Raw genomic sequence first — 14,304 nt, forward strand, 5'->3', positions numbered from 1 at the left:
CTTGCCGAACAACATAGAGATAGGGTGCGCGGGAAAGAAATTCGAATGATAAAATGGATCGATCGGCCGAGAGGTGGTTCGTCGGGAAAATTGCCGCTATTAATCCCGGCGCCTTTAATTAGGGAAGAGCGTGACAAACGTCGGGAATTTTTATCTAAATCGAGCCCGTTCGTCCGCGGCACCCTCGTGGGGACAATTTTTTCGCCGTATTTCACTACCAGGCTCCCCACGAGGATCCTTCTCGCGCCGCCACGAGGCGACCACTTAAAGGGCCATGCATTTATCGCGGGACCCGTCGCCTCGACCTAAATTACGGCACGTAGATGAACCGCTCTTTTATTGTTCCTCTGTCCGCGCCCGCCTTGAATCCGCGAGATTTTCGTGCCCGACGTTCGTTCAACGAGCCGCAGACGCCCGATTCCAACTTCGAAATGTATCACGTGAAATAAATAGAACATTTGCCATAGCGCAGAAACACACAATTTGCGAGAAATTTCTATTGCTATTTCTATTTATCGATTCGATTGATATTTCTATTGCGGATTCCTGACGGTGTATTTTTTTACGGTATCAGAGAACCGTGACATTTTTAGAGATTTTTACGTATTTGCTTTTACCAGTGCACGTTTTTTCGGACATGCATTTTAAACAGGAAAGCTTGCAAGAATATCGAATACTTTCCGACATTTCCATATGTTATATTTATACGTTGTTATTTCGAACAGCCATACAGCGCGAAATACAAAAAAGGAATTATTTTTTAAATAAAATTATATAAAATTTCCATTTTTATAAAATTACATGTATAATATTTCTTCTTATATATTGCGTTTATTGCATTTAATATTTATGCTAGCACATTCTGCACCACTATCAATAAAATATTAGAAAAAAAACAGTGAGCGTAGTATCCTTTTTGACTTGAGAGAGAAAAAATATTACAATTATATAATGACCAAGCTATAACGATTTCGCACATGCAAAATATGATACTTTTTATATGCCATTGTTCAAGATGTGTTGTTGAATATCGATCATGGAAATGACAGTATAATACAATATCCACATACTCCATTTCACAAAAAACAGTACGTTATTATTGAGTAATTTAAACTCTATTCAGACTCCATTGAGCGCAATAATAAAAGAAGCACGGCGAATTGCAATAATGGATGTGCGTGCACAAATTCAACGTAAAGCGATTACCGCGTTATAAAGTTATAATAAAGTTAAAACATATGATGTTTAATTTTTAAATAGGAGAAGTTACGTGATCGATAATTTTCTTATTCTCTTTAATACGATTTTTTGTTTCAAATCTACTTGACATTACCTCAACTATAGAAAAACGTAAGTTTCAAATTCTAAGCACGATGTAAAGGCACAATGTTAACAACCACCGGCGTCATCTGTTTGGCTTCACAAAGGCGTCCTTTATCAAGTTAGCTCTTTTGTGTCACTGCTCATGGCAGAAACTTCTTTCTTAACCGCTTTTTATGAGATGCTGATGAAGTAAAATTTTATTAAAACGATGATAATCGCTAAGACCGCTACCGGCTGTCAGACTGTAGCCGTAATATAATGGCTATGCATGTCATGCTCCTCCCAGGATGCGCCTTAAGTACGACGTAAAAAGTATTTAAAATCTCTTCCTCCGAAGGGATGTTTTTCGGTAAAAGATATTTAAAAATTAATTTTTCTAACATTCTTTCTAGAGTCATTCAGCATATTTTATCGTGAATATTGTGTGGGAATACAAAAACCCATGTGCTTTTATATCACTGACAAGTCTATTTAAACAAATGTGAGAATTCGCTCGCCCAGTAATAAGCGCCTTTTATTTTCCGCACGAAATGCCATATTCTTTTTTGCCAAGAAACTCCCAATTACCACAATAGTACGAGGAAAATATTGCAGTGAAGGTTATTTCAACTTTCACGAAAAGTACGCGAAGTTCATAAAATCCGAAACAAATTTTCCGCGTGGCTCTGCACAATATGGTTGTCAGCGTATTCAGTATCCCGAAGGACTTAAGTCCTCCTCTGACAGCCTCGCGTCCTTTTGTTCGTAAAGAGCGGAACCCAATAACCGTGAAAGGAGATTAAGCTTAACAAAGTGTCCTCGAGTTTACCAAAGCAACGAGTTAAGCGGAATCCCCAACTCGTTGTCGAGGCTACCCAAGACGGGACTTTGGCAAACTCGTTAACGAGCGAGAGGGGCCTGTTGACCGCGGCGACCTCGATTTGCGAACCGAACAACGCATTTTTGCGACTTCGAACCCCCCCAAGCTTTTAATCGAGTAAGTTTCCCACCTGAGGGTCAAAGTATGAAAATGAAATTTCGAGCTACCGTATTAGAAAATGTTGTTATAAAATTTACTAGCATCTCGAGAGCCAAACTAAAACTCTTCTCCATTGTTTCATATTTAAGAAGAGAAAAAAGAAACAGTTAAAGCTGCAAGGTACAAAGAGTCCAACTCGGAAGTAAAATAAACTCATTATTCATTAAAAAAACTTTGCTCCAACAGAATTTTAGGACTTAAAAAATCAATGCGTGTTGCACCGGATCTGTATTTGCATTATTTTGTCGAATTTCAAATTTGCCTGCAATTTTAATTCTTATTCTTAAATTACGCAGAGATTTTAAGCCGAAAATACACGAGAGAGTTAAGTGTTTCCCTAAAGAACTGAAGGACTCTGACGGTTCCGAGATCACAGTGAGTCCTGAAGAGAGCAACGTACTTCCGTTCACGATGAGCCGTTATCCGCGAACTTCTTAACGAGCCGAGGCTCTAGCGCACTTGCACGTTGAGGTTTTGACCCCAAAAATTGCAGAACTCGTCGGACGGATTCTGACTCTGTGTGTCGTAGACTCGTCAACGAGATTACCGTTAACCCGTAACTTCAACTGAGGTAGCCTCTAGAAGTTGCTTCGCCTCGAAACTTGCCCCTTATTGGTGAGAGTAACTCCTGTGGGCTCGGCCACGGAACGAGATTATCGTTAATTCTCTAGTTAATCGATGAAATAAACCGATTCCGGTCGAAATCCCGTTTTTACCCTTTCACCGCGAGTTTAAATTACAATGCAACATTGATAGTTTCATTTATTCAGTATTATCTGCTTTCATCGAAGCGCATTTCTTCGCAAAGTGTATATTTTATACACTTGAAAAAAAAACACTAAGAGTTTTTATTTTTTAAATCGCTGATTTGTGATAATTTTGCAGTTATAATCAAGAAGATAAACTCTATGGAAAATTATATAATTTGTTTGTAATTTTCGTAAGTTTTTTGTGTAAAAAAGTTGATTTTTTAACATTCTAATAAGTACAGATTTCTCGGCGATTTTGTTCATTTAAGGTACATAGAATATTTATTATAAGTGCACTTTTCTCTCGAGTATAACTTCGTTGCATATTATATAAAGGCTGACATTCTGTTTGAGGACATCCTCGAGAGAAAAGACATCGTAAAACGTGCGGAAAACATGGGACTGTAATACGAATCCGCCAGCTCGTCGTTACTGATCTACACAATGCAACATTGTATAAGCAAAAGCATATAATGCTTACGGCAAAGTAAACATTTTCCTAAAAAAACAAACCTTTCTATAAATATAATTCGCCACATTCGCTAAAGCAGTCTGGATCCGCCAGATAACGGTGAAAATAAATAAGAGAACGTGTGCTACGAGATCTAATTTAGATATAGCGATATTTAGAACATCTAACAAGTGAAATATATAATTACCACCTCCAAATTAACAGTGCGATACACAATTATGCACATAAACAAAAAGATAATTGTGCCAATTTTAATTCCGCATAGTGTAGCGAGACGCGGCTGCAAACTTGCGCGAAATTAAGTTCCGACAAGAAATTGCACGAAATTTCCCATTGCGACATTCACGTAGGCGGTCACGTGCGGCGATAAATTTGTCCTAAGGAGCTGATGGTTTTATCATGCATAAAAGAGATTTTCTTTTCAAAAAGAGAGTACGATACGCGTGACGTGTTGTTGCACGAAGCACGTGCGCAGTTGCACCTGCATCGGGAAATCTTTTACTGCGCCGAAAAATAGAAGCTCGCTTGGTCAGAGTTCTAGCATGTATTATAATAATAGAGGAACGAGGCGAGTACAAGAACCAGAGCTAGAGAGAGAGAGAGAGCGCGAGAGAATGTGTGTGTGTGTGTGTGAGAACACCACACAACTCCAATTTCCATATTATAATTAATTTCTCACTTAGCCGGCGGGCCGCATTAATTATATGTCCCCGACCGACGCCCGGGCTATTCATACATATCTAATTAGTTTGGCCTCGTGCAGAGAACTTATAAAGTACGCCGAGCTTTTGCCAGTATAAACTTCCAACGGCCAGTCGACATGCGAGGCCTCATAATTCGTTAGTATTGCTTTCATCCTGGCTAATTATTTTATGAACTTTGGCGAGAGATTTGTAAGAAGCTTCCGAGTTGGAAAAGTTTACGTTTGCTTCGCATATAAACGAAATAGAAACCATATTTCGAATAATACTGGCAATAATAGTAAACAGACAATCGAGAATTAAAAAATACCTACACGAATTCCTCTTTTCTATGGACAAAGTGCGTTGAAAACAGTTGAAGGTATGAGGCAGAAAGTGCAAGCCAAAGCCAGATAACGAAGCAGGATGTAAAAGATTGTCCGACTGTGTCGATAAAAAAGAGACTAAAAATTCATACGGCTCAAAGCGAATTGAGAGCCGTGTCCTAGCGAGCGCGCGGCGCATAAACCGGAGAGACGGAAAATTACTCTCCCGGGGTAGAAGAAGTGTCACTCTTGTCGACGCGATCATCAAACTTCTCGAGAGAACTCCGCGAAAGTGCAGCATGGAAATTTAAAGCAACTAGGGTCGCTGCGCGATCTTCGCAACTTTCGCCGTCGATTCTCGGTTGTGGGCGGGCGACCGGTAATTGCGATCTCGATATGTTTCGAAGAACTTTATCGTCGAAGTTAGCGTGAATCGGCTCTTCCGCTCCGTTCCTCCGCGCCTCCTTCTTTCACCGGCTTTGAACGTTAATCTTAATATTCGTTCCGCCGGCAGGCGCGCGAATAAATTCGAAAAAAAAAAAAGTTTCGCCCTCACGCGCGGCAATTTCCACGAGTGGTTTACCCTTTCGACGGTTCGCCATTGCCTCGGCTAGTTTGCGCGTTATAAATCGGCAAAAGGGAGCGTCCTCGCGTTCCCACGACCATTTCACCAAATTGTATTCGGCGATTCGTTGCATACGTGTACACGTATATGTGTTAAAAAATGCATTACACTCGCCTGACGCACCGGAAAGAAAAACGCATTCGCGCGCTCTTTAACAGACTTGACATGTTTGAATACTTGCGATCGGCTCGCTATTAGAGCCGTGTATCCGCCAGAAAGTTAGACCATGGCGTTTCTTCAACGAGCGCTATTTACATGTGTAGCTAAACCGGGCTTTGGACTAGTAACTAAGTCAGACTCGTATTTGTCAATATCTAGTTAACCATCACATGGGTAGGGTAACTCAAAACTCGGTCAAACTACTAAGTACAAGTACCCTAAATAATTGGTTTGCATAACGCGAACGTGTGGACAAGTCAAACAGCAAATAACTTAGTTGCTGTTACGAACAACTTTTTCTCACAATTCATATTCGTTACGAATTTGCAAGAGGCGATAAAAAGTGTCTCGTCCTCTTTTCAATCACGTATCTCATTTTGCAGCATTTCTGGAAAATATTTCTGCACTTACTTGGATGCTCGGGTTCGTCGCTGTTCGCATCATTATCGAAAGAAGTGGTGCCTTTCGACTGTGCATTGGCGAGCGTCGATATCTCGATGCACGTCACCACTATCAATATCCGCAGCATACTGACGAACGTCTCTTGGCGAGTTCACCCTCGTACCATCCTAACGTAGTTCGCGACTCATTCGATTCTCAGACAATAGACCCTGTCAACAGAGAATGAATTATTGTTAGTAAAAGAAAAATGCGATAAAATGTACATATATTTTGCTATGTGAAATGTATTTAAATTCTCTCTTATACCCTTTCTCCCTTATATCGCATATACCATTCATAATTATCACAATAGTGCGCAGTACGTTGAATTTTCTCTCTCATAAAGTCATTAAATAATATTAGGTTGATACTTTTATGTGAGATATTTTTATAAAATGCTTTGTTTTACGAAAAGTTATAACGTTACCGTCCCTTGGAGCTCAAGGAAAGTCAATTTTATGTTGAAAGCTTCAAATACAAGTATGGAATCTCGCCATTTCTAGATGGATAACATTTTATTCGAAACGTTTTCAGTGAATTTTCACGCCGCGATTGCATCGACACGTGTAGCTGGCATTTAGCAGCAACAGCCACGTTTGATAACGCGTGACGCGTTTATTGTTAATTTCGCCGCCGCGTTTGGCGCGCACTACGATATCGGATTAAACAGCGATCGACGGTTTATCAGGATGGGCTCCGGTACAAAACCAGGGTCAATCGATCATTCCAAACAACACGCGTCAAAAATGCTGTCAAGTATTTTGCCCTTTCTGAAAATTTTCGCAATAGATGTTCTACCAACGAATTTTGCCAGGCTCGAAAATTCTCCCATTGTTCCCGATAAATAAAAGGCTAACTAATAAAATGCTTCTTACTTAACGTTCACTAGTTGAGAATCTAACTTTCATTGACACGTAAATTTTACAATTGTCATATGACACTGTATAGTGGCAGTTAGACAAAAACAACTTTAAAAAATAAAATCCTCGGATGGGTTAAGGGTGGATATAACCGCGGTGTACGTTTTGCGTCAACAAAATATTTGTTCACAAATTTAATCTTTTTTTTTGGTTGTTCGTTATCCATTTTTGACGGGCTTGAAGATATCACGATAACTTCAAAAAAATCGAAAAGGTTTGTTTACTCCAACAAAAAATAGTCACAGTCTGCTGTTCTGTATTTGCGCAACATATCCAACTTTTCTATTATTTTTTAGAGTTACCGAACATCTCTCTCTTTAAAATCGTTTCCACGATAACCCACCGCGTGGAAGCTCGCGCGTTCCGTTCTTTCGCGCGGGTTATTCTTTCCGGCAGAAAGATACGTCGTTGCGAAAAGGCGGAACAATGACGGGATTTTCGCGAGATTCACGAGGAAAACGAGCAAAGCCACGGCGCGAGCGAACCGACTGATGCGCGATCGATCGTGAGATATCAACCGATTATAACGGAAAATTGTCCGCATCTCGCGATGCATTTTTCTTCACGATAGATTTCGCGCATCGTCGAAGAGAGGGTCGCGAATATGAAAGTAACGATGATGCACGGGGAGAAAAATGTTCGGGTCTTCCGAAGCTCCGCGCGCATATCGTGAAACTCGTGGGAAATCTACGAAACGCGGCAGGTGGATGGTATCCTTTGTGTGGGGACAATGCAACTTATTCGCGCCAGGCCTCGCAGACCCGTAGAAGTTTATCGAGGCAACGTCTTATCATTCCGATTACGCCATTACTCAACGGCCATTTATAAATCATTCTCGCAATAAATCAATTATTACCATCTCTCTATCGCCCGCGATTTTCGTGCCTTTAAAAGGTTTCGTTTCGTGAAAAGGAAACAGGAACTCGCTGCGTAAATTAAAGTAATAAATTTTGAGTCCAGTGTTGAGTTACATAAACATATGCAAAGCAATAAATCACATATTGCCAATTCTGTTTACTAACGCGTCCTAAAGATACGTTTCATACAACAATCAGTCAAATAAACTTGGAAAATACATTTAATGAATTTGACACATGAACAGGATATTTATTACGTAAAATATGTGCATGATGAGAAATCAGCCATTTGTATGTTACAGTATCATGTTTTCTCGATATAAACATTTATTTCACAAAGTAAAAGTTTACAAAATAAAGTGAAATAGATTCACGACACTTTCATTTGGTCATGAAAATAGAGGTAAAGTGTGGCGGATTCAGCTATTGCGAGAGAAACAACACGGTGTAGATATCACAAACAAAAAGATACCCGATCAAAATTTAGACGAACTTTTATTAAAAAAATTAACGCGCGAGAGAATTACACGATATATAAATAGCTAACAATATTAATATTCACGATGATGTTCGCATTTCATTGAAAATTGCTCTTTCGCGTTCGTTCGCACTCGATTAATCTGAATACAGCTGTAAAAATTGGCCTAAAAGCATGGCTATTTTGGATAAAATTCCCTTGTTCGCGCGATTTTAAAAGTGGATTGTAATTCTCCAGCTGTTAACGTCGTAGTTACAGTATTTATATCATAGATCGAATCGATATTGCAGCTCTATCGCAACAATGACGCCACACGAAGGTAAACGTTTCTGTGTATTACCACTTGCTAAAAAAATAAATGCCGAGCCGCGATCCAGATCCGATGTAAAACGCGGCTACGTTGTTGACGAAAAACCCGCGGATATGTCCAGCGCGAATAAAATTGCGAAAAATCGGTGCGGACACGCGCAAAATAACATGCACTGTTTATTTACGCAGGTTGTAGCGACGGCAAAGAAAATTCGTTACAGAGTCTAAATTCTTTTATAGGATCCTATGAAAAAGTACAAATATATTATAACGCGCGATTGCAATGTAAAAATATGCAGGGTCTTGCTTAAAACTCTTAAACATTAAAAACTGATTTTTTTGTCAAGTATAAAGTTGCGATCTTCTTTATGCTTCTCGTTAATACGAAAATTAACAAGGCAGCATTGTGATTAGCTGACTAGCGTGTCCTATACATCTCGAAGTTTCTCTTTCCGCGACCTTCCTGAGCAAAATTGATCGAAGACGAGATCGCAACGGCTAATAACGAAAATATTAAAGACGATCGCGTGAGAATCGAATAATTGAAAATTGACCGGATATAGACGGGAGGCGGGAAAATGAAAAAAGAAAGCGAGATTGAATTTTACACGGTTGGTGTAGTCGAAGGGCCGCTGGTCGTCAGATTTAATCGAAGATTCTTTCTCATCGACGATTCGCTATCCACGATCCTTATCCATTCCTTCCCACTTTTTTGCCTTCTCATCCTAGGAACGTGCAATCTAACGCTTCCGGTCATTTCCGGCGAGTTGTAAAGCGACGAGCATACTATACCCCTCGAGGGCGGAACGCGAGATCGATGTTTTAGTGAGCGAACTACGTCACTTCCTCCTGCTGACGAGACTTGCGAACGTGATGATTTTGCGAGGAGAATACGAGAAGGATAATACAGACTAAAGTCGTGTTACATCTAACGAAGGAATGCCGTAGATAACAGAGAACGAGATCTGCATCCCTCGCGGCTGAATCTTCAGTTACAACACAGTTAGTTAAGAAGCCCGGTAAGAGTTTGGCGTGTATCAATAATAATTATCGAAATAATTATCACCCCTTTTTTTTATTATTGCCCGTAACATCGAAAATCACTCGGAAAAAAAACTTTCAACTATCAACGAGATTTATCTTTTATCTTTGTATATAACTTGTACCGGTTTTGCATTTTTTAATAACGAAATGTCGTTTCCGATAAAATATGCACAGTTTTCCCAATACTATCGGCGACATTTCTATCAATAATTTTTATCGATAATTCCGTTGGTTATAGAAACACCTCGTTGGCTTTTGCGTTGTTTGCTCGATTAACCTCCGTCTGTACTCGCGAAATTCCGACGTCGTATTTTTAATGCGCAAGTTTATTTCTCGTTTTTCGAAATAAAGCGAGTTTCGATGCGCCTCGGGTAATAATTGAAATTCCTTTCTCATCTCGATCTGACTCCCGGTACTTTACCTTTCTCGTATTTTTACGCCTCGAGTGAAACGAACTCTCCGATCGAAGCGAAGGAAAGCGCGAGCATTACCGTCCAAAGTATGAATCGATGACTCGAAAGGCGTGTTTCCACGCTCCGCTCGGATAATTTCTGCGAAGCCAATAGTGCAACGAGCGACAAGACAAAATGTGACAGCGATGTAATGTCAATTCTTGAAAACAATTATTTTCATGATTACCTCCTTCCGCAATATTATTCCTCAAGGAGAATTTCTCGAAAATCTTACTAATGTTGATATTGCAACAATATCTTTATCTATGTTACATACTGAAATAATTGTAATTAAGTATAATAGCCACACACACAGTACAAAACACACGAATTTTGTTTCGTTAACATTATCGTTTGATTCATAAAAAATGTATACCTCAAAATGTTAATAAAAATTGACATCATACATTCAAAGTTTTTCTCTTTAAACATATACTATATACATATAATTAACTGTAACTCTTTAAAATCTCGTAAACGGTGTCTTTGTTTTATATTTTTCTTTAACGATATTGCAATAGTGAATTACATTTTGCACAAAGTAAGAAATAAATGCGTTAAAAATGATAAATCAAGATGACTTTCACGGCAAAATTCCATGGCGGCCAAGTCAAGCGAAGAGACGGCGGGTGATTCGATTTCCAAGGCTATAAGTGACATGATCGAAATAGGCACGCAGACCTTCCGTCGACATCGCGAAGAACACGTCCTTCGTACTTTGTAAGTGCTTTTTGTTCTTACCGGCTATTCCCTTTCTTCGGCTTTCGTCTCTATCGATGTGCACAAGCGCGAACGCCGGAAAGTGGTTACAACCCGTGTTAGTACGGCCGGCGGAAAGGAGAGTTGTTCCTCCGACGTGGAACACGTCGGACACGAGGAGATAGAACTATCTACCTTCGCGCCGAATCATCGTATTACAACCATTACGCGACAAAAGATTCCTTCGGAGGAAAAGACCGCGTTAAAAGACAATAACCACTTTACGAAGATTGCAATTCCTACGGTAAGTGGTGTACTTCGTCGGTAGCATCTTAGAATAACAAACGAGCTAAATAAATTATCTTTAGGAATTGAAAGAAAATTTTACCGCAGTTGCCTAACCTGTCATCGTTAGCCTGCATAGCATACATTATAAAATAATAACAGTAGACTATTACTGCACTATCTGGTATAATACCCTCCCGATGTAATTACTTAAAATCTCATCAAAGAAAACAGTATAATTTTCCATGCAACGCTCGTAAAATCCTTTCATGTGCCAATCACACAAACTCGTGCCGAATCGAAAGAGGATCGAAAGTTTCCCGCTAATAATCATGACGTCGAATTAGCGCCAAGAATAATGGGGTTTCGAGTGAACTGGGAGAATAGCTACCCTAGGAAATTCCGATAGACGAGATATCGAGGAACCCCGTGCCGCTTCTGGGCTTTTCACGGAGCTCTTAAACGGCCATTACCGGGCTCGAGTTCGCGAGAGCGACCTCCCTGATACGACCCTAAAGATCGAAGGAGAAATCCGCGGAAATTCGTCTTGACTGACATCAAAGACGAGCGCTCGATGATAGCGAACGGACGGAATCGGTGGACAATGTTGAATGGAAAATTAACATGCTTGAGGCAACAATCATTTTCAAGAGAATAAAATGAATTCCCTCTCTCCTATTTTAGCCTTCGCCTCTAATGGGTCACTCGACTCTGCTATTTTATTAGTTACTCGATCCTCTCTTAAAGTTTTCTATAGCTGATTAAAAAGAACGTACGCAAAATAACGGAAAGCATTATTAATCTATTTATGGATACAAAAATTAGAAATTATATTTTTACATCAAATCAAATAATAAAAATTATAATTTATTTTCATTGTAATTTATTGTTACGTTACGTGTTAATATACGGGCAATTATAAAAGTGTTTCGATATTATTTCGATGCATTGATTTGTCTATAAATTTTCTTTACAATATCGCGTTCAAACTGTAAAAGTTTATCCACAAAAAAAATTACATTTGTGAAATAAAATATATAAAATATAATAAATGCAAATATACAGTGTTTCATATAATGCTTCCGTGTTCGGGGATATCTCGCAGCTTAACAGGAACTTCTCTAAAGAGACATTGCAACGACAAACACGTCTTCGATGTCTTGAAGTGGAGATAGGGATCCCGTTCTAACAAGTTTTCGCGGAACACGAAAAGGCGGCGGGCCGTTTACGAAACTGAGGCAACGAATTTGTCGAAAGCTCGCTCGCAACGAAACACGCTCCCGGAATTTTAGGTCAATCGTTCGCCCAACTTCCTCCTCGAATAAACGTGCCGCCCATGTTACGAAAGTATGTTGTTCCTGGCTTCGACCCCAAATGTCTCCAAAGGGACTGGCTTATGGCACGCAGGCACCACTTAATTTGCCTTAAGTGCACGGCTGGTCGATGAAGGTACACCCCTCATTTTTTCATTCTCACGCCGCGTTGCGCGCCGTAAGTTGTAGTACCGCGGAAGTTTCGAGCAGTTATTTGTACTTTCGTTAGTAATGCTTTGCGAGTTCACGAGTGGAAAGGGTTTCCTTTTACTTGCCTGACAAGAAGTCGCATTGTTTCTCCCGACGTTTGAATGTTGTCTGCTCAAATATCGCGAGCAAAAAGAACTAGGAGGAAGGAAAGCGGAAAAACTTTACAATGCTGAAAACCGCCAGTGTTTGAAACGTCGGCAGCATTAAAGGGCGCAAAGTAGCTAATTAAAATCGGTTCTTGTGTTGATAATATGTCAGATAATTTTGTTGCTTTGAAGACATAAACTTTTAAATACGTAAAAAAAATAGAGAAGAAACACGAGAACCCTGCACTTTATTTGTAAGTGGTAGTAAATTGAAGTTTAATTAAAACACATTATTATATTTTTAATTATTCATTCCGTATTCCTGTCTCGTACGCTTATGGATCGACGTATAAGTCGTCGAGTAATGATTGATTGTCGCCACAATCGAAATTATTTTTCATCAGCTGCTAATTGAAATGCATTTTCCGTTCGCAAGCCAATTCGCGTATGCATCCAATTTCGCGGGAAATGTTCACAATGCGATCATTACATATGCATCAATAAATAAAGGGTAAAAAAGGCTTTCAAATTGCCATAATGACTGCTGTGTGTACTGACAGAAGTCAATTTGGTATCAAATGAATAATGATGTATGATAAAATAATTGTCCACGTATTACTTGAATGAATAAAAGCCACGATCTTTTTAGATAAACCTACTAAAATATACTTTGCATCTTTATTGATCTATGCCTGCAATTAGATATTTCTCGTCCTGCCAATTGAACTCGTCTAATAATCAACAATTTCTACTTTCTAATCATTTGTACAGTAAGTTACATAGTAATTTTAGCAATGATAAAAGAAACAACAGACGTACCAGGCAAAGTGTAGTCTATGGAACTGCTCGTTAAATAAAAACTTATACACACACATATATATATATAAAATCTATGAGTATAAATTTATAGTGTATAGTATTGGGATGATTTGTCAATAAAAACGATTAATCAACAGCTAACGAATCGAAAAGTTGATTTCGTTTGAACGTAGTCTTTTCACGAGTTGCAAAAGGCATATTATTTTATTCGTATACATTTATCGAAAGCCAGCTATTACGTTCTGCAGTAATCACTCGGCGGAGGCAGGAGGAGTCGCGGGTAACAACCGAAGCGTAGCACATCCATCCTTTCGGCTGTTAATGTTTTACCAGGTTCAGAACGGAAAATGCTTTTGCGGCTCCCCATCAATGCATTCTCTGTCAATATAATTTCGACGGAAGCTTATTGGCACTGGCAGTACGCGATGTTTGATTTTCTGCGGTGACTGTTATTTAACTTTCGTAATATTGCAACCAGGAGCACGGGATACAGACATTCAATGTATTTACAAATGAAGCTGGGTGTTTTTTTCCGAGCCGTATTCATTTTCTTGTTGCGCATACGTCGTAATTATATTTGACAGGAAAAAAAGACCGTGGGCATTGTGTCAAGATATATCATTGCTGAAATTACCGTGAGTTACGCCAACAGAAATGCATAAATCGTAATATATAAACAGTCGAATAAACCGTACCTTTTTTAATTCGGTAAATATATTATAGTATGAATATCTCGAGCAAATATATGATTAGGTACTCGCGTTGTTAAATATTAGCTACAAAAAACGCTACAAAAACGCTACAAAAAAATAACCAATTACGATGTAGTACGCAAATAATTAAATAATTTGTTTCTAGAAAAGACTCCACTATCTCATTAATCTTTTGAAGGTAGAACAATTATACGTATAAAACACGCGTTTTCGCATAAAAAAAGGGGTGCACGAGGGAAAGCGTTTTGTTTCAGCAAAAAATGTTTAGCAAAATTTTACATAGTCAAAAGTAAAATAATTATTTTTATCTTTTCAGAAATGTTAAC

General features: G+C 39.1%; 1 protein-coding gene across 2 annotated transcripts in view; it reads right to left on the reverse strand.

Annotated features, from left to right (window-relative positions):
• Positions 1-14,304, reverse strand: part of LOC105564471 (hemicentin-1-like) — a 253,172-nt gene that overhangs the window by 222,672 nt on the left and 16,196 nt on the right. The window contains exon 2 of one of the 2 annotated variants that reach the window (XM_012016860.1): positions 5,764-5,963. In XM_012016860.1, coding sequence (XP_011872250.1) covers positions 5,764-5,881 — 118 coding nt within the window. In that variant the 5' untranslated portion in view covers positions 5,882-5,963. Of the gene's footprint in view, positions 1-5,763; positions 5,974-14,304 lie in introns of those variants that run through there. The other variant, XM_012016861.1, reaches the window with a different exon arrangement.

This window comes from Vollenhovia emeryi, unplaced genomic scaffold, assembly GCF_000949405.1.
Source record: "Vollenhovia emeryi isolate VEMERY1.0 unplaced genomic scaffold, V.emery_V1.0 DF939164.1, whole genome shotgun sequence".
Taxonomy (NCBI): Eukaryota; Metazoa; Arthropoda; class Insecta; order Hymenoptera; family Formicidae; genus Vollenhovia; species Vollenhovia emeryi.